The sequence below is a fragment of the Cataglyphis hispanica genome, chromosome 16 (genome assembly GCF_021464435.1).
Source record: "Cataglyphis hispanica isolate Lineage 1 chromosome 16, ULB_Chis1_1.0, whole genome shotgun sequence".
In the NCBI taxonomy this organism is placed as follows: domain Eukaryota; kingdom Metazoa; phylum Arthropoda; class Insecta; order Hymenoptera; family Formicidae; genus Cataglyphis; species Cataglyphis hispanica.
The window spans coordinates 2,436,417-2,462,797 of record NC_065969.1 but is presented as its reverse complement, the minus strand read 5'-3'; the positions used below and the strand labels follow the sequence as shown (position 1 = coordinate 2,462,797).

The 26,381-nt window shown below is 32.9% G+C and overlaps 1 protein-coding gene and 1 long non-coding RNA gene across 9 annotated transcripts in view; both read right to left on the bottom strand.

Moving 5' to 3' along the window:
• LOC126855406 (uncharacterized) overlaps positions 1 to 26,381 on the bottom strand; it is a 151,314-nt gene that overhangs the window by 51,125 nt on the left and 73,808 nt on the right. The gene's annotated exons all lie outside the window — the stretch shown is intronic.
• The window catches only part of LOC126855386 (protein gustavus), a 143,122-nt gene that overhangs the window by 51,125 nt on the left and 65,616 nt on the right, over positions 1 to 26,381 (bottom strand). The window contains exons 1-3 of one of the 8 annotated variants that reach the window (XM_050602996.1): positions 11,201 to 11,860; positions 10,404 to 10,537; positions 2,116 to 2,154 (exon numbers count right to left, since the gene is read on the bottom strand). In XM_050602996.1, the coding sequence (XP_050458953.1) occupies positions 2,116 to 2,154; positions 10,404 to 10,432 (68 nt within the window). In that variant the 5' untranslated portion in view covers positions 10,433 to 10,537; positions 11,201 to 11,860. Of the gene's footprint in view, positions 1 to 2,115; positions 2,155 to 10,403; positions 10,693 to 11,200; positions 11,861 to 26,381 lie in introns of those variants that run through there. The other 7 variants (XM_050602997.1, XM_050602999.1, XM_050603001.1 and 4 more) reach the window with 7 other exon arrangements.

Sequence of the window (26,381 nt, the reverse complement as noted above, 5' to 3'; positions counted from 1 at the left end):
ATTAGGATTCAAGAAATTAAAACATTAAAACACACCATACATATTTATATATCTTTTTGCTGAGAAATCCTTGTCTGCATGTATCATATAATTGATATTAAAATTTTGAAAAATAGAATCATCTATAGCCTAATCTTTCAAAAATTTAACATTTTAAATGTTATATATATATATATATATATATATATATATATATATATATCTGACTAAATATACAGTATTTTTTTCTCGACTCGTGTGTATAAAACAATAAAATTTTTCAAGAGCTGAATTGCTAAAAATCATCAGTAAAATTAGAATTTTAATTTTACAATAGAAGCAAAATGCTATACAATATTATATATACGGATTATGATTATCAAAAGTATAATTTGACAATTAAAATTATTTTCTTTTATATCAAATATATATTAAAAATGAAAATATATTTACTTAAATAAAATCTTCTGTCAAATAAATTATATATTTTCTTTTTATATATTTCTTATCAATCTGCCTATACATTTCTTTTCTATATTTGTGTTTTCCATATTTATGGCAATCTTACAAAATATAATACCAAATATATATTTAATAGTATTTTTATATTAATATCAATATAATGGAAAAATAAACGTCTTTAGATATATGTCGACTTTTTTTTCGATTGGATTTAGTCTGCTCGACGTATCCTATATTTGTCGTACATATATGTCGTACACACGACTCGAAGTAAACAGCGAATTGTTACATACTCTGATTCTTCTATAACGCAAGATTAGCATAAGACAAATTTATAAGTGAATTAGATATAGTTTATATGTAAAATATTTATAAATCATTTAATAATTGCTTTTTATCATAATATTTTAATATCCAAAATAAATTTTTCTATTCAATATCGGATAGATCGATCGGTTGTCCAACATCGCTTCGAACTGCCCGGAATTCATTCGATAAACGCATCGTTCGCAAAGAAAGACGAAATAGGAAGCGTGTCTTGTGCGCGTTAATTAAAAGTGCTGCAGAGGAAGTCGCCAACTAAGAAGGGCGAGGCTGAATGAAAACAGCTGCTACTCGATGACGACACAGTCTAAGAGCGCGCTTATCGTTAGTCTGAACTGAAGCTATCGCCGTTATTTTCACGAGCGTGTATTAAAAATACTGTTGCCTCAGTGTAACAGAGGACATCAGCGACTTTTTCTTTTAACCGAGAAATCTTGATAAAATATTTCTTTTTTTAAATTTTACTTAAATTAACTGCATTTTAATTGACATATTCGATGCATTCTCGGCGGATTCATTTTCACAGCCGTTAAACGGTATATATAATTTAAAATTATAAATTGTTAGAAATTATTTTTTTTATATATTAATTCTTTATTATTAGCCGCTTGACAAAACTAAAACAGATTCGTATAAATGAAACTGTAACGTGTTTATCCCCTGCAAAATAGACGACGATATTCTCGCACAAATATAAGTCTGATAAACACGTTCACAAATCGTTCCTTATATATTTAAATTAGTAGAATACAAATTTAATAAAACATTTCTATCACAGATCCAATACATGCAAACAATATATAATATACATCAACAAACGAGCAATATAAAAAAATTGACAATTACATTAAATTCTTGGGAAGAATTTGATTCTATATTTTAATAAAAAATTTTTTTTCTTGAAATTAATTATTTTTTATTTATTATCATAAAAATGTAATGTTAGCTTTTTTTAATCTTTGCATATTGTTTAATTCATGCTCTATCTTCAAGCAAAAATTAAAAAAAAAAAAAAAGAAAAAAATTCTTGTGAAGAATTAATTTTATTAGAAGAATTAACTTTTAAATCAAATTTTTTCAGATTAAAAGTTAACTTTAAAAATTAGAATTAATAACAGTCTGCAAATTGTAGTTTCCGAAGTTGTTAAAAAATAATTCAAATATACACTTTGCACTAAAGATTTGTGACAAAAATATTTTATCAGAATATCGAGTAGAATTGAATACAAAATTGAATTAATTAAAGATATAAATTAAAGATATAATTGAGAGAGAATTATATAGAGAATTTAAAAAGAATTATATGAATGTGTGTACTTGAATTTTATAAATGTCAAATAATTTATGTACCTCGTGTCCTCATTTCTGTTCGCTACGAAACGGTCCACTCTGAAAGAAAAAAATGAAAGAATAGTCATTTTTCATATGCTTGATATATCGCATCTAGATTAAAAATCTATCACACGCAATGTATGATATGTAGATTAAATTATATTAAAATACACTTTCACTAAACAAGCACATATTTATAAAAATATTGTCAATAAAATTTTTCAAGTTTACGTTATTAACTCAACGTTTCAAGAATATTTGTACACACTTAATGCCGCAACGTTGTATTGCAATTGGAAAAAAAATTTCATCACTATATAAAATTTTATTCTACACGTCACGTTCCTTGAACATTAATAAGGCGCTAGGTCTTGTACATCCGTCAATGAAAATGTTCGTTAAAGAAATTAAAGCACTTGGCTGTCTCTACATTCTCCCGGGTTCAAAGATGCCGATTGGCGTTTATTAAGAAAGCTCGATGCCGAAAAGGAAACGGGAGAGTTTTTTCTTTCGGCGGGTGTTCCTTTACCGAGAATCGACGCGTGGAGTATTATATATGCCACTATTCGGTTACACATGATGTGTTAGAAATATGGTAGAAGTATTAGTTTTTTTAGAATCCTTTTACCGAGTCAATTCGTCGAAAATTTGAAGTGACGCACTTAATCTTTCCTCGTAAGCTTCTCTGTCCGGTAATTATGCCAACATCCTTTCTCTGTTAGAAATAACGTTAATGGAGTAAGCGATAATATCAGAATTAAGAATAACGAAATTTATATATTTGCTTATTAGAAAATATTTCTATTTTTATAATCGAATATTCTTACGGGAAAAATAAATTATGTTTCATGATTTTTGTTGAAACGCGTCATTTCTTTTCGCGAGAGCAGATGCTTTGCGAATCAAGTCGATGACTTTCGGGAATTGGGAACAATTTTGTTCGAAATATGTCGAGAAGGTGAAAGCGGGAGTAAGAGAATGCTTTTATTCGACATTCGTATCCCTCAAGCAAGACAATAGATGCATAGTAAACAAAGTTTGCAAAGTTTGCCTTATGAATGGACGCGAATGTCACACACGCCATGTGTGTACGTAACGTTGTTTACATATGTATAGATATAATAGACTGGCGAATATCATATAGAGAACACATCAGAAAGAGAAAGAGAGACAGAGAGTAAATAATATTCACGAGTCGATAAATAAGATGTAAAAATTTGATTTTTACTCAATAATGCACATTCCAAATTTTCAGAGATAAAGCTATATTCGTTTTGCCCTGCGTCTCAGAAATTTCAATTCGATTCTTTAATTATATATATATACATATTATTTTAATTTATAATTTAATTCTACGGTATTAAATGCGCGGTTGTTGATTGATTTCACAATATGATACAATAGTCAAAGAATGAAGCAGCACCTTCGGAATAGTTGATTTTGAAAAATTGAAGAAGCTTAATAGGATTTTAAATGCCACTTGAAATGTGTTTAAATTTTTAAAACTTTGAATCTATCTATAATAGCGATGAATCAAACGTTTTTAATTTTGAACACAATAAAACAGTAGCAAAATATTCTCTCTTTTCGAAGTACAAACAAAATGTAAACATATGTAAATGTGTAAAAATACAAAAAAAAAAATTTCAAAAAATAAAATAATTTTAATAAAAAAATAAAAAAACAATATTTTTTTTTATACAATAACTTTAAGACGAAAATAGTTGATATGTTAGATTTTTATGAATGAAAATATTATGTTTCCTGAGTCCTTTAACATACAACTCATTGCTTTATTTACATGTGATTATCTATTATTATAGCGATTAAAATTTGGATACTGACAACGACTGTTATATATATATTTTTTTTTTTTATAATGGCGGCCAAATACATTCTACGCTGACATTGCTCATTGATCCCGCCTTCTTTCAGGTAGAAAAAAAATCTCAACGAATCAGGAAGGCGCGTGGAAGTTTCCAAAACCGAGTTGGAATTTACAACTTTGGATCTAATTGATGATTGACCAGCCCACCTGTTGCATTTTAGCAATGAACGTCAGCAACATTTAAAAAGAGGCAAAACCCTTCGTAAGGTAGGCGGTACTGCAAGTGCTATGAAATCATACTTCTCTAATAATATCGTAAAAATTCTCCTTAAAATCTTTTTCTTTTTAAGAATTTAATGTTTTATCAATAATCAAATCTATGCTTCTGTGTTATTAATTATTAATATATATATATATATACATATTCTTAAAAAATTTTAAAACTCCTGTAATTTTATTCAAAGTTTTCGACTCGCTATTCACGTCGAATTCGCAATCAAATTGTGACGTTGAATCATAATGTGATACATTTCCAAGATATATGAAACAATTCAAATTCAATCAAAATTATATAATCAATTACAGTTGCTGAAGAAACACGCTACGTAATTATAATTGAAACTAGATAATTATAATTAGAAAACAATAACTTTGATTAATAATAGACTATAAAATATTTGAAAATAATGTTTCAAGGACTTTTGTTATCGCTTTTAAAGGTCATTGTACGCTTTTTTGACAAGTGACCAAGTCTGAAGGTTCGTTCAGAGTTGGTTCATTCGTTTGGTTTTTACAGCCAAAATTATCTGTAATAATATAAAGTAAGAATAATAATAAATAAGAGATAGATATACATATTTAGAAGATAAAGAGAAAGAGAGGGAAAATCCTTTTTTTTCCGAGAAACAACTCTCACTGCCCTTTTTAGGGAAGAATTTCCTCCGAGAGATCTTGAATAAATCTTGTGCGAAGAAACCTTTTCTATCTTACATGCGATAACTTGTTAAATTGATAAGAATATGGAAGCAGTAGGCATCAACAAAATCGGATTCAAAATTCATCAGCTACATCTATTTGATTAAAGATACACTATGTAAGTATAATCGATATAAATGTGTTAATGTGGATTGTCATGTCCTCGATGTTGCCTTTGATCGATTAAAAATGTGATTAAAAATTTCAGGAGATTCCTGCTGAATAGAAGATTAAAAAGAGATAAAAATGAGACTGAAGATCGACGAATCATTCTAAAAACTGCAAGATGCGATAAATGTTTATTGGTGTTATCACAAGAAAGTCAGCTATTCGAAGACTCGAACAACTTGACACAAAAGGGTCAAGCTGTGCAAAAAAGGAGGAAGAGCAAGAGATCGTTCGGTCGGAGGAGTAAGCTTGAGCGTAACGACTTCCACCTTAGATCAGTAATGTGGCGAGTGAATTGTGGATCCTTCGGGACGTTCATCGACATCGTTTATTCGATCATAACTGCGTTAAATAAAAGAACGTTAATGCTCAACAATGAATGTTTTCGAGTATAAACATATGATGATTTTAAGAAATTACTATACAAGAAATAATAATTTTGATCAAAATATTTGATTTTACAGACAAATTCAATTTCGTAAAACTACTTTAATTATAAATAAAAATCTAAATTAAAAATTGTAAAATATCTGCATTATTCAAATTATTTATAAAGAACTGATATGACTTTAATATATAATATAATATTAAAAAAAAATATTTAAAATTATTATAATATTAAAAATATAAAAAAATGTATAAAATATAAATATACCAACATTCTTTTCTCCCACATATTCGAGAAATGCTTCAAAAAAGAAGGTGTATCTAATGCTTATATTTATCTAAAAAAACTTTTCTACTTTTTTGTCAAAAAAAAAAATAATAATATTTCGTATAAAATATTAAATATTAATATTACATAAGGAAATACATAAAGAGAAGTAAATAAAAATCTACGTTAGTTTCATTCTCTTGTTCACCGAATATGAGTAGTAGTACGTAATAGTAGCACGTGGTTCCTTTGAAAACCTTTAGACAAACCAAAAAATATCTTTTTTTTAACCTTAAAAAGAAGAGAAAAGAGAAACATGCATATATGCTACTAGTTTTATCTGGACAAAAATTATCTGCGCTGTTTCTTATTACTAAATATTAATATCACAAATATATACCAAGAATAAAATAAGAATCCTTAAAGATTAGTTTTTGCCTATTTTGCTGATATATATATATATCAACGTATGCAGGTTCATATTTATTTTTAAACACGTGGTAAAACATTCTTCTAAAATGTTTTATCACGTGTTTAAAAATAAATATCTGAGAAATATCTCTTTTTAAGAATTAAATTTTGTAAATTTAATGAGCACAAAATTACTGATACAATTGTTGATATATTTCACAAATTATATAATTTATCATAATTTATAGAATGTATCTGTTTATTTAAGAAAGTTATAAAATAACCAAAAATACAACAAGGTTAGTAAGACACTTTTCACTTTTTTCGCACTTGCAGCAAATCTAAATTACTTTTTATCATACATTTACGATGGATGGATCTTTGATTTTATATACATACCTTCGTGGTTTAGAAATTTTGTTGCGCATTTCGCATTACATATACACTTAAATTTTGGCTTTGACTGATCACACGAGGCACGAATGCAAAATGAAACATGTTCGACTAGTGTAGTTTGGCTCCAAATTTTTGACCGGGAAAAAAGAGAAGGAGAGAAAGAAGAAAGAGGGGGCAAAAAAAAAGGAAAGTAGCCAATGAGATCTTTTACTCAGATCTCTTACGTTCTAATAAGTTATATTTGTTCTTTTTTTTTGTATCTAATATATTTCTAATATATTTCTTGTATCTAGTATTTTTTATCTTACACTTAATTCTAATGTAAAATAAATCGAAAAGTTCTGAATACTTAATTTCTTCCAATTCTCAAGGAAGAAAAATTGAGTGCGTTTAGGAAACACAATTGTTGTGTAGTAACCGGATGTGATTGGTTCTTTTTAGAACCAACAAATCAACGAGTAGTTGATAAGACGATACTCAATAGTTGGGACTTCTGAACACACCATAAGGACCATCCGGTCAGCAAATTTTGACAGCTCTATAGATAACATACACAATTGTGACGTAACATTTGGTATGCATGGTTACCGCCAAATATAAAAAAGAAAAAAGTGCTTCGATATTTTTCGATATTTTTTATTCTTCATTAAGTTGAATAATGCTGTATAATTACGGAATATCTTGCGTGTTAAAGTAAAATTCATTGGAAATAAAATCGATATTAAAAAACGACATCCGCACGGAGAAGTTTCGGGGAAATTAATCTCATCACGTGCGACATCGGGGCGTCCAATATTCAACGACGATTTAATTTATACAGCCGATATTATCGCGACTACGTTACGTATACGCGTCGGCCGGATTGGTCAGCTGACGCACGTCACGATTTTACTCAAACACGTAACACACAGTACATATCCATCTTATGCGGAATATATTTAGAACGCGCTGTTATCCCGCTCTCTCACACACACACACACACACACACACACACACACATACACATCCACACGAGCACATATATGCACATATACGCATCGCGAAATCAACCGTACGATTTACCCGCCATGTTTGTCGGCTCGCCTGACGTTAATGCCTGCCCGCGATTGTTGTGTTATTAAACACCATGCGCCAATAACTGGCTGTTCTTTAATTTGATTTCCCATCCTCGTTTTAGCTATTATCGCGAAAATGTTATTATTGCAACGAGCGTCCGCGTAGTTCTAATATTACTTCGATTTACATATCGGATTTTGTAATTATTATCATCACCGCCAATGCTACTGTTATTATTATTATTGTTAATATCGAGTTTGTGTATCGCATTTCATCGTGTTTATTATCGATAATTTTAAACTTTCTTCTTTGCATCAATTTGACCAATTGTTATTTATTTGTGCAAACACATCTCGGATATCCCTCCCATGAAAAATAAAGAAAAGATCGAGCCAGTCGACCCTCTTGACCAATTCAATAACCTTTTGTAATTTGAAAAATTAAAGAATGTTTTAGAGATTAGGAGCGAGGGGAGGGGGGTGAAGGAAACAAAGACATATTGACAAAAGCGGCAAGAAAACTTCAGGCTTTCGAAAATATCTCGAGTTTGGAGGATCGAACGGAGATCTGTCGATTACGAGTTGATCGCTCGTTACGTAAAGCCAGTATCCCTGGATCTCTAAACTTTAATCCGTACAACTCCAATAAAAAAAAAAAAAATTAAGAAAAAAAAAGATCACGTCAACGTTACGATAGACTCGATTAGCATCCTCCTCTCATCTCTAGGATCAGCTTGTGTGCTTTTAAGAGATTTCTCTCGAAGCAAAAATTTATACGGATGATGTGTTACCGCTCTCTGTGATATTGTGTAATTTTCCTACATTTTATGAAAAGTCTGTAGGCGAGAATGCACGTCCCTGGTTCGCGGATGGAACACAAACGTCCGCGCCATTCGATTACGCGACAGCATTGTTGGCTTACGATTCATTATGCAACCGAGAGCGTGGTCATAACTTGAAGTAAACGCTAGGAATCGGCACGAATAATGAATGAGAGAAAGGCCAGTCTGCTTCTGCCAGGGCTCTCGACCGAGATAATCCGCACTTATAGCGCATTGTAGCGAGGGAAATGGAAAATATCAGCTCTTTATAATCGTATGACGATTTTAGATCGTACACTTCCTATATAGATTAGGAATATTTTTTATCTTCAAGTCGTAAAATCGATCTGTCATATGTCAAGTAACGTCGAGGAAAATATTTTTTCTTATTTAATAATTAATTTTCTCTTGTTAAAAGTATTTTTCTTTTTAATTTTTTACCTTATTTTTTATTCATCATATTTTTGACAAAAAAATTAATTTAATTAATTAAATTAAATTAATTGAATTAGGTTATCGAGTTAAATAACAGTGTCGTTTTATTTTGAAAGTGTGAATTTTATTCGTGAAAGAATATGAGATGTTGAATTCAATTTTAATCTCTTTTTCATTTATTTTCGTTATAGAAAAATTATTTCAAGTTGACGGGGAAAAAATCAAATAAAATTTTGCAGTTTTATTTACAATGTGCTGAGTTCCTAGCTTGGAGAACGTGGAAAAAAAATATGATTCAGCTACTGGTAGAAAAAATCTCCTCTGAGACTTCTCCTTGTGCCAGTAATCGTATCACAGTCATTGTGTTCGACGCTTCATTGTAATACGAAGACTTCCGCAGGGGCAAAATTACACTCTTCCGTGCATCATCATATTTTATCCATCGTACCGTGCATCGTGGCGAAATATTCTTGGTAATTGCCTAAAGCTTGCCTCGCTTAAAAATAAAAAAAAAAAAAATTAGCATTCACGAAATTGCTCGATAAAAATCTTTTATCGTCAGAGACAAAGAAAATTGATTGACGTGAGATCAACAATTTCGCGGAATTTTTGACGATACATATTTTTGGCGAAAAACGCATCGCTACTAATTCATCGACAACGTGCGTCGTGTAAAGCACGAATCGGCGCAAAGGCGGCGTATATACGTGATACCGATGAACTCCGATCTCGATGCTAAAAATATGCGTAAAAATGATGTTCGCGCGCTGCCACATTTACGTATCTCGAGATACACCCGCTGTATTTACACAGCATCGAGAATCGATGCTCACCGAAATTACTGTACAAACGTCACGATTGGCACGCGCGCCGTCTTGAACTTGACAGTCCGCGAGGAGTTTCAAAAGCGAGAACTTCGCAGCGACGCGAATTAATGCTGATCTCATCGTCTCTGTCAATTCCCACGGTCTATCGATGACGCGATACGCTTGGGACATAGACTTATTTTTGTCGGCGTGCAGTGAGTAGGCACCGACTCTAAGGCAGCACTGACAACTGAGAGCGAACGCAAAATGACAGTTCGAATTCTCGAAATATTACACGTCATCCGTGTGCGCGATGCGATTCTTTCTCAAACGATTTAAACGACTGACAAATCGTGTCAATGTTAAGGATCGACGTTGACAAGTGTCGATGGCTCACTTTATAAAAAAAAGAAAAGCACAAAATCTCTTTGCACAGCACGGGGTATATCGTCAAGGGCATCTGACACTTTCTCGATCGCCGCTTCGTCCCGTCATCGAAAAATGACACTGGACTCGACTTACTCGAAAACAGCTGACGCGAAGCGACGCAGGCCCGAGAAGCGCACTGCGCGTATCGTTACGAGTGTGTCGTGGATTTTAAAACGCACTACGTCTTTGCGTCTCACATTAAAGGGATCATCACCTTTCCGTCGGAACGAGCGATCGGTCGACGAGATTCGCGTCGTTCAGCAGTTTTCAAAGTGATTCGATTTTTCGATAAGTTACGAATTTTCGTGATTTTGAACGGGAACTTACGTTCGGCGAGCTTTCAGCGACCAATCCATATCTCGATGCGCGACGTATCCGGCAGGATGCCTCTCGTGTCTGGTTCCGGTTCGTATCCGCTCCTGGTTGACAGCCCGACTACTGTCAACGAGTTTTTCCAAATCCTTCAAAAGCCGGCCAAGACCATGTTACTTATATTGTATTATTTTTATTTATTTATTTATTTTGTTATAATTTTGAGATGGATTTTATAATAACTCGAAATATTAAAAACACTCTTTGCTCTCCGTCGCTTGTTTTACTCTGAAATTCTTTACGCTCGATTATCAATAAATTGATTTTTTTTTTTCAAATACATATATTATTTATTTTGTTCTTTTAAGCTTCTCCCTCGATTGAAATCAAAATTATATTTTTTTTTCTCGATACAAAATATATTTCAAGATATCAAAACTAGAAATAAAAATGAGCAAAATTTTTCTTAAGACACGAAGTAAAAATTCAGAATAAAAATCATTAAAATTTCAACAAAACTAATAATGAAAATTATAAATGCGTTATAAAGATAAAAATTAATCCAACTTATGGCGATAAAAGTGCCTCTTAAAAATGACAGCTGATGTGATGGACTCGAATTCCGCAATAAAAAAAATAGAAAATATTATGTAAAGTTTATGTAAAGTTACACACATCCATAAATAAATGCACTTTTTGTAAATCTTTCTAATGAACGTAGTGAATATTTTTGATTCTCCGAAAAATGAATTTCTTTCAATCTAATTATTTCCACATCACAAATGAAGCTTGACGGCTGTACTATTACTTACTGCCTAATGTCAGAAGAAAATTTTGGCGATTTACGTTACACGAAATTTTGCTAACGTTACGAGAAAGTCGTCAATTTTTCAACGCTCTTTCCGAACCGAGCAGGACGTAGGATTCTCATCCTTTTCACGATCCCTCGACATAATTCAAGGAGATCATAACAGCGAGAGTGCTATCCTCGGTTTTGGCCGTCTTTTTTTTCACGAGATTTGGAAACGCCTCGCCGCCGTTTTTCCCGACGAGTGTGACGCGGCGCGCAATGAGGAGAGAGAAAAATTAAAAAAATAATGATATTGCACACTTTTTCGCGCACACACACTTATTAGCAACAGCTAACTTTTCAGGGCGAAGCACACAGCGTTCGTTGTCGTGTCGTCTTCGTCGTATTCTCCCCTCGGAAAAAAACTTTTATCCGCTTCGTATCACCAGCACCGGCCGTTTCTTTCTGCTACGCGATGCGAGCAGCATGCACGCGTGCGTATAACATAAATTACCGGGCGTCCACGTACGTACGCGTGTATGTGTGTATATAAATATATACGTGTGTGCGCGCGCGCGCTCTCCCGTTTTACGCAGGCAGGTTAAACGCGCCGATATGCCAGGTGGAAGTGGAGGTACGACCTCGGCGACGTTCCAACGACGACTGAAGCGGCGAACGGCTCACATGTATCGAGCGGTGGGTGAGGGGAAGCGATGGGTGAAGAGGAGGACGTGGGGTGGACCGAGAGGAGAGAGAGAGGGAACCCGGGTACAGTCATGTGGGGATCGTGTGGGGTAGACCCCGTGTGAACGCTGATGCAGTCGCCATTGGCGTAGGGATTTTCAGGAAATATTTGTTCTTCGCGAAAACACGAAGAAATCCCGGGAAAACGTAAAGATTTTTCTTTTCTTTTTTATTTTGTAATATTTCTTGTAAATTTTTTTATTGTAGGTATACATCAGCTTCTTATACTGATAAGAGATTGTTGGTGAAATGTTGACAGATTGAATTTTGAAAAAAATTATGAAATAATGACAATTTGACAGATGACATTTTGACAGAACGTGATTTCCTGGGTTTTGTCTAAATTAAAAAAGTTGCTCCGAAATATTAGTGACACCGTTCAGTAAATTTCATCATCATCATCATTATGAATCTCTACTACTACTATGTTCAGAATAGAACACGTGTTCCTCCATTCGTGCGTGTCATTGTTGCGTTATCAACGGTTATCTAAAGTGTGTTACACACAATGACAATATGACGTTGGCCCAAAAAGTTGCCTGGAAATATCTATCTTGCCACCTAATATTTTTAGAACGGCCAACCGTGTATTGAGCTGTTATCGTTAACTCGTGACTTTTAAACTTTTAATTCATTTCGCAATTCTTTGTATTCTTTGACTAGCGGCTACTTTAATTAGACTCCTTTAATCTCTTTTTAAATATAACTAATTTAAATATAACAATATAATTAGTTATCGAGAATAATGTATATCTCTTTTCACGAATAGTATCGCACTCAATCCAACTATAATTTCTCGAGCTGCGTCGGGGTATAAAACGTGCAAATGAAAAATAAACGTCTGCTCTTACCTTAAAATACAATTCACATCTCTGACAAGTGTATTTCTTTGTAACTCAATGTGGGACGCATTTATTTTATGACAATATGTATTAATAACGCAGAGTGGCTTTCGGAGTCGAGTCTCTCGCAAACCTACGCCTATGCCTAAGCCTGCCTAGTACTGAACATTTACCGAGAGGACTGTATTCGCGAGAGAGAAAGCGAGAGCGAGAAAGAGAGATAGATAGATAGATAGATAGATAGATAGATAGATAGATAGATAGAGAGAGAGAGAGAGAGAGAGAGAGAGAGAGAGAGAAAGAGCCAGCACGACGACAAGCGAAACGGATAGAGATGGATGGAGAACGCGTTCGAGGAGGAATACGAGGGTTCTCCCTTGTTCAGTGGGGTTTCACAGACCTCTCCCCGAACCTACGAGCCGGTCGGACACATCGAATTATCTCTGAAAAAATGTATATGTGCTGCCGCGCCGATGTACAGGCGGCGCGAGCGCGTTCGTCGGTCGATTAATAATTAATAGCGTCTAAAAAGACCTAAGAGACTGGCGTAAACATTGTCGGAAAGAGCGTCCGTGACGAGCAGTTTTTTTTTTTTTTTTTCCCAATGGAAATTCGTACAGTATTCCTTGTTATTTGAAGAGGCTCGACTACTATTATTCTGGTTACGAATATTTTGTGAATAAACGAGAATGTGAGATATTTCTGGACGGTATTCGCATTGTTTGTCTAACTAGATTGGTTACATTTTATTTCATTCGTTTTTTGATTTTTTTTTTTTTTTAAGTTCAACGAACTCCTTCCGTTGCATGGATTCCGACAAGAATACAGATTCTTTGACGAGTTTGTAGTCGAATATTTTAACTGATCATTTTAATCGTCATAGAATAAAATAAAAAATTATTAGAATCTTTACAACGAAAAGTGCAAATCTTAAATAAATAATCTTTCTTTTATTTTTTAAAGCACACTGTAACTTTTATCTTGTTCTAATTATCATTTCCATGAATAAATCGCGTAAAATTAAATAACTTGAAACTTTTTAGATTTTCATGAAGATTTAAAGATTTCTGAGAAAATGTAATTATTCTCCGCATGAAGTGATCATAATATGAGGAAAAATAAAGTAAAAATCTATCATTTTTATATCAACAGCGACATATATTTTTTTTAGAAGATAAGATATCTCTTTATATTCGCTCTATTCATTTATGAATATTTGTTAAAAAAAAATCACGTTATGTTTTATCATTTTTATTTAATAAAATCTTTCTCGTGCAAAAAAAATTGAAAGTAAAAAAAGTTCTTCTGGTCACTGAAACTTCTCGTTTTTTTTTTGCAACGGAATAAATTATCAATAAAATAATGTAAAATAAATCGTTAAAATATAAGTATTTTTTCTAGACAGTTTTTACTGATAATTATTAAACAAATCAAAACGAGGAATTCTGTGCCTTGAAAAAATAGTAAAGCATACCTAAATTCAAAATGGTGAATAGATGAAAATCTAGATAATCTAGACCAGGCCTAGGCACGAAGAAGACCCTTCATTTTTCCCTTTTCCGTTCCATTTTACTCTGAGGTCATTGAACTGAGGTTAGAAATAGGTTCTAGGTCCTATCGGAATACATGGTGAAAATTCTTCGAATATATTACTCAAAACCCAGAAATTCTTAAAGAATTTCCTTCAAATTAACAAATATTAATAAAAAGATAAATAGTTGTAATATTAAAGAATTTTGTTTTTGTATAACTAAAATGTATTTTTCTTTTACAACAATTTACGTTATTATTTTGACTAATCTTCTATTTACAAATAATAATTTTTTATTTACAACATAATAATTGTATTTACAATAATCGTGAACATTTCAACAATTTTCAAATATCATATATACATATACATATATGTGGAAAAATTTGCTAGATACTCAAGACTTTTGAGACTTGAAAATTTTGGAGATTTTTGAAAGATTTACTGAATATTTTTTTTATTGAGTAATATTCAAAGCAATTTCAATTTCTTTGTACAACTAAAAAATTTCTAGAAAACTTCCAAACAGCTGAAATTACATGCCTTACATATTTAACAAAGATAGAAAAAGAGGAAATTCAGACCTGATTTAACTTTAAGCTCGATCCTGTGGAAAACCATTTTCTTCAGATTGAGGACAAATATAAAGAGAAGATGAAAGAATTGACCAGTTCGAGTCTATTAGAGCAACATAGTTCAGGTACTTAACTATTAAGATTGGTATCAGTGAAAAAATTTGAAAGAGGCGGTAGTTGTTTGACGGAATGTTTAATGATAGTTTTCGAACAAAATAATGTATTACATGTAAAAAACAACTTTTTTTTTTTATTTGTAGATCCTTTTATTAATTTTATAATTTCTTTTATTGTAAATTTTTTTATAAAATTTGTTTGTAATTATTTTTTATTAAATTTTCTAATTTTTATAATTACTTTTTTTATTTTAAATTTTTTAAAAGATAAATATTGTTTTAATTGTAGGAAATCATTTTAAGTAACCTGGTCTTAATCTTCAAGTAATTAGTATGGTACTCTCTTTAATTAAATCTTTTGTTACATTAATAATTTTTCTCTTTTTTGTATTTTTCACGAAGTAATACTGATAAATATGTGCAAACTTAAAAAATAATTTCTAAATTATATTAATAAAAAATAATGTTATATATGATTAATTATGCTTGTATCTCTCTTGCTTTAGCAATCTTTCTTTTTTTATAAAAAAATAGAATTATATGCAAGCAAATTAATTAATATCAGCTATAAATGATCCATTTGATTGATGGGAGATTACACAGTGGCATTCGAGAACGCGAAACAGAAGGAATAATCAAGTTTCGATGAAATTAAAATCTTAATATGGTGAACGCATATGTGGCATATATGAGGCAAAGAGAAGTCCATGAGATTTTAATTCCTGTCTATTGAGACGAAAGAGATAATTACGTCGCAATGTCACGCAAAATAATAAAAGTGCCGGGATAATTAAATTTCCTTAGAAATCCTAAGGCTTAATATGATTGTGAAAAATTGAATGATATTTTAATTGGTCATCTACTAACAAAATAGCTTCTCGTTAAAATTTCTATCTGTACGTGTTATAAATATGTTTATAAAATCTATTTTAACGATTTCAAATAGATTTTCCAAAATCAATACAACAATCCAATCAATTTTTTTTATTTCATTATAAAAAATACGTTATCCTCATAATTTTTATTTTAAGTTGATTATTTTTAAATATATTTATATATATGTTTTATATACAAATTGTAATACAGTTCAACATTATTTAGCACAAGTCAATTTATATTTAGTGTAAAAAAAAAAATTGAATGAATATTTTGTTTTTTTTTCTACGAGAATTTTTTTGATCTGACTAAAACCGGAAACCTGATAATTCTGGCGCATGTGGATTTTTGAAAAATCACTAAAAATCTGCCACGTGTCGAAAATACTCGTCGTTAAAACGAATTCGATTCGCCTGTATACCAGGCATGTACAAGCAAAGCTATTGCACATCGTTGAAGATTATTAAATCCTATGACCGAAAAATCTTAAAGGATAAAACACTAATATACATTGTTTAATAATATGTTACAATAATTTATTGGACAAGTCTTGCCAGAAGTCGTAGCGTTACTAAATGCACGCCAGGACTTCACCCTCGAGATTTCTTATTCGCGTTGGAGTTGCCATCTCTCATTTTGGTCCAGAATCTCCGGGAAAAAAATCTGTCACTTTCAAAATTTTGAGTGTTAATTCATACAAACACAGTCTTGCCGAGTCCAAAAATCTTTAACGAATTCATTTTTACCGGCTGCGATGTTAAGAGGTCGAAAGAACTCTGCTCGTGTCGATTATCTCGACAGCTACATGTTAAAAATTTATTTTCGATAATTATCGATTGTGTATGTCTTTGATTTAATTTAATGATGATATAAAAATTAGAAGAATTCTTTTCAATGTTCGTATGACATTTCGGAACTCTCTCGTTACTTTATTTTTTGTCCCGACAAGCACGGCTTGTGAGTACACTCATTTAGTCCCGGAATTCTAGGTGACACACATATTCCGGGTTTGCAGATGTAATGTTTTCCTTGAGTAAAGTTTGCAAGAACGTCTCGTGTGACGCGTTAACCGTTAATCTTAACTTCACTTCCAACAATCTTTGACGATCTTGTTATCGCGAGTTCGCCATTTCGTCTCGATCTTCTTCCATAAAAAAAAAAAAAAAAGAACTTCACAGGAAGACATGCTCCCTTTCGTTGTCGCAGTCCCTCAAAACGGGAAAGATAAAAAGGCGAGCACCACCCCGATGGTACCGTTAGAAACCAGATCTGCTTTCCGTTGACGCATCTGCGCGAGATCTGTCAAAAGACGCGCAGCCTTCAATTGCGGTAAAACTTCGGACGAAATTGGCGCAACAATGAACTTCCCGGAACTCGATGTGTGCTGCGAGCACTCTTTTTTTTTTCTACAGTTAAAAATTGTTTCGCTCCTTACGAGGAGAGATACCTTTTGTGCCTTTCAATTTTTTTATCTCTCTATAAATGCAAAAATGCCTCTAACAGTAAAAGATCACGAAAGAATTTTTTAATATGTCTTCTCTTGCCATATCTCGTAAACGGACGTGCCAAAAACTTTTGCCTTAATTTCTCTCATAAAGATAAATCTCGATACTTAACATTTTTCTATCCCGCATTCCTGTCTTTATCACAGGATCTATTAAAATCTTGTAATTTCCCGATCTTTCAGATATTTTTGTTCAAAATTCCTAAAAAGAATTGAACGATTTTCGTAAGATATTAATTTTTCTAGTTAAAAAAATTCCTGAAAATTCCCAACTTTTCCAGAAAAGAGATAAGAGATACCCTGGTACAAGTGTCCCTTTAGACGCTCTTCATCTGTCAAGAATTTACCGAAGATGATTGGCTTTATTCGCAAACGAGTATACCTTTTGCGAGAGGCAGCGGTTCGCAAGCTTTCGCGATGCAATGGCGGACAGAGAGAAAGAAAGAGAGAGAGAGAGAGAGAGAGAGAGAGAGAACGACTGGAGACGCGCAGAATCGACTGGACTGACGGGTCTTTGTGCTCGTTGGGTCGTCGTCTCGAGACCGAGAGGATAACGTCATTTCGGGTCCAGGAGACATAAGAAGAGACTGAAAACGATCGCTAGCAGAAGATGTCGAAGAAGAAGGATGGAGAGAAGCTCAGAATGTGAGATGAATGTTGGTCCCAAGGTCAGCTTTTGTCAGGTAGACGGCAAGGACCAAAGAGGGGGATGGTTTAGATATCCTATCTCTCTTCTCTCTCCTACTATTAGCAGCTTATCAGAAATCTCTTATGTTAGACGCACGCTCTAATTGTGAAATACATTATCTTCGAAAGTTTGTGAGAAGTTTCTGACACGATGTGTTCTTTTCAAAAAGTGTCCAGCTTGTGTTATCTCTTATATAAATTAAAAAACCTATTCACCTCGATTAATATACACATGTGTAAATGTTTCCTGCTTTATTATACTTTTTGTTATCTTGATCTGGCATAACTAATGAAATTCTTTTACTTATGTGTAGCTTAGAATCTCCATAGAAATAATAAAACAGGAATAAAATGAAATAAAATATGCGTTAATGCTTGATCTAAATTTCCTCATTCTCAAAAATATGTGTGCCTTGTATAAAAAAAAAATGTTCATTATCCCAATTTATTTTTACGCGAAGAATCACTCCTTCCGATTGTATCACAGAGTATGTTCTGCGTACTTGTTAGTAAACATAGACATCGTTACGGAAGAGGAAGAGAGGAGGGATAAAAAGCGAAAAATGTTAAGTAAAAGAGATTTCAACTTATAAATACAAGATCATGCTACATTACGAATATAAATGTGATTTCTCTTTGTAAAAATAATTTAAAAATATAAAAAAAAAATTTTCACAGAGAGACTTTTCGAGAAAAATAAAAATTTAATACATTTACACTTTAAAGCTTAATGAATTTTTCTAATGACTTTGTGTTATATATCATCTTTTATAATTCATCTTCAACAGCTCTAATTAATATATTAGAAGAAAAGTAATGTTCCATTTATTGTTAGTAAAAAGATTTAAATTTTAAATTTTCTGCAAGAGATAAAATTTTAAACGTAAAGTACTTGATTTCACTTTGCCAATAAAGAGAATGTTTTATCTTTTCTTCATTTTGATGATAAATTGAAAAATACCTAATGCAAGATTATTTAAACTGAAAAAAAATAACATGAACGTGTTAGTGATTTCTCAATCTTTAAAGTTATTTTTTTTTTTTTCAAAAAGAGAATTTTGCAATGAATAGTTTGTTCTACTTTTTTCGATTTATTTTTATCTAAGGAATTATTGCCTTTTTAATCGTATTACAATTTCCATGGAACGCACAGTTTGCAGAGCGATAAAAATACCTTGATTTTTCGTTACCTGCGTTTTTCCAACTTTCCAAAAGCCGATGGAATCCCTAATGTCATACATTTCTCGTTTCGTTGATTCGAAGGATTCAAATCATAATGTTTCAATTTTTTCATATTTGAAAATAGTATGGGACAAAAGCATGAAGTATTTGTACACAGAGATAGAGACCCGCCGATAATTAAAAATCAATTTCATAATTGCCAAATGAGTGCGTTTATTTTAATAAATATCATAATTCCAGATATGTAAACCACCCATTAATTAATTGTAATAAAAGTTCATTTTTTTTTTTACCTTATATTCGGCATAAAAATATTTTCGCGTTATAAAAAAGCTATTAATGTTTGGTGGAGAATCCTTTTCGACCAATAACTTCATATAAATGTGCGTGTTATTGATTGTATTAAATTTTTTATAAATTCTGATGGTATATTTTATTTCACTCTTCATTTAAAATTCTTTCAGAGAGATGCTCTTTTATTATGATATAATGTTTTTGTAATATGATTTTCCGAGCTTTCATTATATACGTTTGATATATTTAAATTCTGCTGCATCGAATGAATTATTCGAGAAAAATTGATGAAATATAAGTTCTATTATCCCATTTATTTATTATTCCGTATTTTATATATATATTATATATATATTATATATATTATATCGGTATTTTATATATTTTATATATATTAATAATATATATTATATATTTCTAAAATATTTTTCTATATATACGTCACATTTAAATTATGTAAATTTTATTTTAGGTTTTTAAAAATATATATTACTTGCAAGATGCTTAAAATGGACTTCTCATAGTGACATATCATATTATAAAGTTGAATTTAAAAAGGGAGTTATCTAAATTGATAACAAAATTTTCAAGCTTACTTAATAATTTCACGTACTCGACATAATTATAAACAGCTGACTAATGTTTTAGAAATAATACTGCAAATTTAAATGAACACTTCCTGTAATGTTTTTTTGAATAGCGAGCGCCGAATATCCGCCGCGCATCTCGGCTTTACAAATGATCAATAGGATAAACAAGTTGCATCCATCGCGGAAACCGCGTTGCGATTGCATCTGAAAGCAGGCCATCGATTATTTTCGCATAGAACGTCGGGGAATTTGGAAAATTTGTAGCCACGCGCGTTTGTTAGATATTGCACATACATGACATATTGTTGCAGAGAATATGCAACTCTCAAATCGTAACTCCTCGTATCTCCATACCTGAAATTTTGACAAAATGTAGGAGGTATTGATAAAACTCTAAAAAAAAAAAAAAAATTATAATATAAAAGCAGTATAAATTATTGCTTGACAAATTTAATAATTGCAATAAAAATATTAAAAAAAAATCGTAACATTATATTTAAATATTGATAATAACGTATTAAGTCCCATTCTTACGTCTCTTGACACTTTATCACAGAAGTGATAAAGTTATAATATAATTTAAATTCAACTGTTATATAAATAAAAATGCACAATATGTCTCTAATATCGATATCGAATAACTGGGTGAAAAATTCGATTTAGCTTTTCCCGTTTATCGCGTAAAATCGAAAAATACATTTAACTATTGTATTATCGTTGATGCGGCGGATGAAATTTGCGCATTCCAGAAAGCAGTAAATCCATTGACGCGAATATCTCGCGAAAATATAACAGATCATAACGAACAACTGTATCACGATACGAACGGAATCTCGACGAAGCGTCAAATTACACGTAATATTAGATAGCTCTAATTATTTTAACGATATTTTCCCCTCTCTCTCTCTCTCTCTTTTTCATATCGAATTTTATAGCCGCGTATTCGTCGGTCTGACACGAATTCGCTAGCCATCGCGCGTGATGATGCGCGTTAAAAACAAACAACCTGTACCTGTGGGGATGAGCGGGATTTCGCGCAGGCGAGAACGCAGTTCGAAAGGGAGGGGGAGAGTGCGGATTTGCAATTCTCTCGGAAAATGCATATTTCGAACTGCTCCGTCTCGTTGCGTCGATATCGTTCTGGACGTTGCTGGATTGATGAGGCGAGAGGTGAGATGGGGTGAGAAAAAGCCGAGGGGCGGAGGGAGGGGGTTAAAGGGGGCGGGAATCAGCGAGCGTCTGTTCGCGTATCGATTATTCTGGGTACTCACGGATAACAGTAAGACCGAGGAAAAGTGGAACAAAAATGGCAGTTTGAAAGAACCGGCAGTTTGCAGGAAGCAAAGGATCTTTCCATTCACGGTAATTCGTGCGGGGAATTTGCCTGGGAATATAAAAATAAGAAAAGGATGAAAAAAATTGGATTCTTCGCGCCAACGAAAAAAAAAAGAAGAGGAGGGAAGAGAAAGAGAGAAATAAATTTATTAAATGCCGTGAAATTAAACTCTCCTCAGGGGAATATGAAGAAAGATATAGGCGATCGCGGCATTAATATGTCTATCACTGTGCATTATCGCGTACGACTCTGATTTAATTAAAGATTACGGAGACAGATAGAGGAGAAGAAAAATAGGCGGGAAAAGAGAACACGTGGATTATCTTTTATCGAGTAGATCTACATTTTCTCAAATCCATCTTGAACGATATCTATTATTCATGATAGAAATTTAATTCTTCAAGAATATGTTGATATAAAATTTTTAATAGATTTCTATTCAGATTATAAATCATCTAAAAAGATGACGGTTCGAAATTCGATGCAAAATTATTTTGAAATCGATAAAGGATAAAACGTAAAAAAAATAACGATTAATATATACGAATAAATCAACTTACAAAAAAAAAAGGAAAAAATAAGACACGGGAAAAGAGCAAAAAGGAGCTGATCTGAAGAAAACCGCAAAAAAGACGAGTGAAGGGGGAGGGAACGACCGTCGAGAGAAAAGAAAGAGGAGAAGAAGAAGAAGAAGAAGGCGACGAGGATGACGAGGAGTCGAGTTGCAGCGGGATCGCTTACCAGAGTGTTTCACCGAAGGCGACGGAGCCTCTAATTTTAATAATTGGATATAGCCTCGATTTTCTCCTCTCCTCGTGCGCCTCGAGCGGCGCGCAACTGCGTGCAGCGACCGTAAATAGGTACGTATAGATACGCACCTGCCCTTTCCTCTTCCCTTTCAATTCTGCTCACCTAGATACAGTGGAGGCCCTATACCTGCCTCCGCGGGCCGGCAAAAGTTTTCGAGATGACGGTTGGGAAGAGAGATAGTGGGAGAAAGATGGCGGAATGTAGGGGCCACGTGAAGAACCAGGAGATATTCTGATCGATCATTTGTCGACTTGGATCTGAGCAGAGATAGAAAATATATTTGAAGGCTGATGAAAAACGACGCGAGAGATTAATTGAGTAATTAATTTATTAATTTTTAACGACTTTCATATCGATGCGAAACGATTACGATGACGCTCAAAAGAATTTGACACAAAGAGCTAGAGCCAGTCGGATAATTTGAAGAGGAATGTATCTTCGAGAATAAAGATAATTTAAAAAAAAAAATAGATTAAAAAATGCAGGAAGAAGACAGATATTTTATAGAAGAAAAAGAGAAAATTATCGAGATATTATGCGAGCTTCAATATTCAAAAGATGCAGTGACGCAATGTAAGTACTGTCAGGAATTAATATAAATTGTGTAGAAAAAATTATATTTGACATCCCCTCAAATGTCAAAAATGCCTCGCAAAATAATTGGTTCTTGAAAAATAATTTCATCAATTTTATATATTATATATTGCTTTTTTTATTTTATACATACATATATATATATATATATATATATATATATATATATATTAACTCTATTAAAATTCTTATATTGTTTATTAGTTAAGGGCATTTCTCTCTTCTTACTTAATTAAGCTTCTTCTGGGAATATAAAAAAGTCGGTAATTTTTATCAAACACGTTAGATCGATTCGGACTTATCTTTCGTCAAGTGCAATTGACTTGTCGGCGTTTAATTAAGTCGTTAGTCATGTTTAATCGACGCCCGCGGTGATTGACCTCCAGGAGAAGAGTCGAATATCTTCCTTTATTAAATTAGAAAATAAATTGCATACGATTTAAAGACGATCGAAGACCACGTAGATGTCGCATCGTGTTAGATGCTGAGAAATTTTCGAGACAAATTTTGCAGAGCATCGATGCCATTTCGTAGAAGGAGCTCCAAATGAATCTTATTTATCGCCGGACTTATCTTCCTCCCCACGCAGGATTTGAACTCGAGCGATATTTCTGGATAAGAGAAATTCTCTCCGATTCGATTTCACGATTCTTGACATCTCTTTATCATTGTAGAAACCAATGAGACCGAAAGAAGATCGAATTTTCGTCGTCCGTTAATATTTCTCAAATTGCTTATTCGATAATTGCATCAATATTTGCTGATTGCAATTTGCTCAAAGTTGACAGAAGATACTTTCGATAGGATCGATTTTATTACAATAAGCAGATTTGTAAAGACGATATTTTTTTCTTTTTTTTTTGAGAGAGAGAGAATAGAATTTTGAATCTACATTTATTCGGAAGACGATAATTATAAATTTCTTGTCGATGCAAATAATTTTATTTCTAAAAATATTTATATAATACAATTAGTAAATATAATATAATATAATATAATAAGAAATATAAAGATATAAAAAATTCTTTCTCTCTCTTCCTCTCCATTAAGAAATTAAACAATTATTCCTTTTATTCTTAGCAATTGAATGCTAAAGATAGCGGTATAAAGAAAGAGTTCAAGGACGCGTTTTCTTTATTCTGAACTCACTCTTGACATAAGAGAGAACGGATATTATATATTCGAAACACGTGTGTGTTACACTTGAACACGTTACGAATGTGTCGCCGATAATTTATACAATTTTACGCGCGAGGGGACATATATCCCCCGAAGACAAAAACCGTTTTTAGAACCGCGTCCGGTGAATGACGTATGGAACTTGTCATGCAATCTCCGCAGGAGATTATCAAGAGGCGAATGGAAAAGCATCGTATCAACCGTAAGATATTTCGTTTCCTCTTCGCGTCTCATACATATGTAATTGTATATATTTATATATACAATTTTAATGAAGAAAATTTTTTAAATATTAAAAATATTAAAAATTTTATTACGGTCGTATTGACCGCGACTTATCGCGAGACGTCGGTTTTCCTCGCGCGCGCGCAAGGACACGTTGAAGGAAATTTTGATTTCTTTCCAAGCATCATCATTCGTGCAATTTTCCGCAGCCGCTTATCTCGAACACGTCGTCTTTGGTTTGCCATTAATAATACAAGCATTCTCGCGACATGCACGATGTGTTAAAGAACGTTATCTCGCTTCTTCTCCGTATCTCATCAGATAAATTCCCGATTCCCGAGGAAAAAAGAGCAGGACGATATCGCGAGCGTTTCGAGAATAGCGCCGTCGAATTTCCACGGTTTTACGATACAGTGCATTCGGGGGAGGGGCGGGGAGGGTAGGGGAATTTTATTCGTGCCATTAATCGCAAAGATCCCCGGATGGCTTTATGACGGTTTCCCGCGTTATATAACGGGTTCCTCGATAAATACCACGGCGTCGCAATGTCCGAACTTCGTCGATCATCGTAAAGCTTGCGGATTGTGTATATAACGGAAATTTGCTCCTATTTTCATCGCGCCGTCATGTCGACTTGATGGTCCATCGGGTCTGCGAGATCAACAGACGCAGGATAATAATAAGAAATTATATAATAAATTAAACATATTAAGATACGATTAGATCGCATAGATGAGCGATTGATTTCTCGTGATATATTAAAAAAAAGTACCGTTTTCGATTTTTATTTCAATTTTTCATTGCATTATTCATGTACCTTATCTCGAGAGCTTTCCAAAACACTAGAATAAAGTATTTTTTTTCATTAAATATTTTTCGAGTCATTTTATATAATCTGACATATTTTGAGATAAAATATAAAATCTTTTAAAATATTTAGCTATCGATAATCTTACCGTAATACTTTTATGTACGGAATGAGATGAATCTCAATTGTGTAATGTAAAAAAAAAAAAACAAATAATTGCTTAAAAAAATACATTGTTAATAATTATATATTTTTTCTTGAAAAATTATTATTTTCTTTATACCAATTGTTTCATTATTTTGTATATAAAAGTATTATCAAAAATTAAATATTTTATGAGATATTTTATATCGAAATATATCAGATTAAGATATAAAATAACTCGAAAAATATTTAATAAAAAAATACTTTATTATAGCGTTTTGAAAAGCTCTCGAGGTAAGCATGAATATGCAATAAAAAATTAAGGTTTCCATTAAAAAATCTTAAAGTGATCTTAACATGATTCTCCATACTAATATTGCTTCGTAACGCGTTACTCGAAACAACAACATATAATACAATTTTTATGAGAAACAGTTTTCTCGAAAATGCATAATTTTCCTAAAAAAATATCCGATACGATCGCTTTGATACACCCTGTATAATGCTACGTCAGTGGCCTCTTACGATCCCGATAACATCCTTGTAATAACTTAATTATGGAAAGCGATTTAATCATCGAATATTTTACATTCTCGCTTTAATTATCGAAAGTAATTTTACGAGGCCGCTTTACGCCAAAAAAAGAAAAAAAAAACCAGACAACCGTTCATGTCGCGGGGATTCGCTCTCTGACGTAACGGTTTTCTCCCGAATAAACAAATTACACGCGTTCATTACGTCCCATAATTGGGACTTTCGCACGACTAGGTGCAAAAAGGCACGATTCCGAAGTGCAATTTGCCGGTCGTGCCGACGTCTTGCAACTTTTGAAATTAATAAACGCGCGATGGGTAAAATACGGGAGAGGAGGGGGCGGCGGGGAAGAAGACGACAAAGGCCGGCGAAAATTACGAAAGAGAGCAAGCCGCGCGCGAGTGAGAGAGACAGAGAGTGGAGGCTACCTCCCGTCGTACATTTCGTTGAAAAAGTGAAATCCGGCTAATCTCGCAGTCGCACTCTCGCAGATGCAATTACGATTATTACCCCCCCCCTCTCCCCGCGAGGCAGCGCTGATGAAGTTTTTCTATTAACTCGTCGCTGCCGGCGCGAGCGTCCGGCAAGCCAACGTTCACCGGATCTGAATGTTTTACGGAAGTGTTTACGCG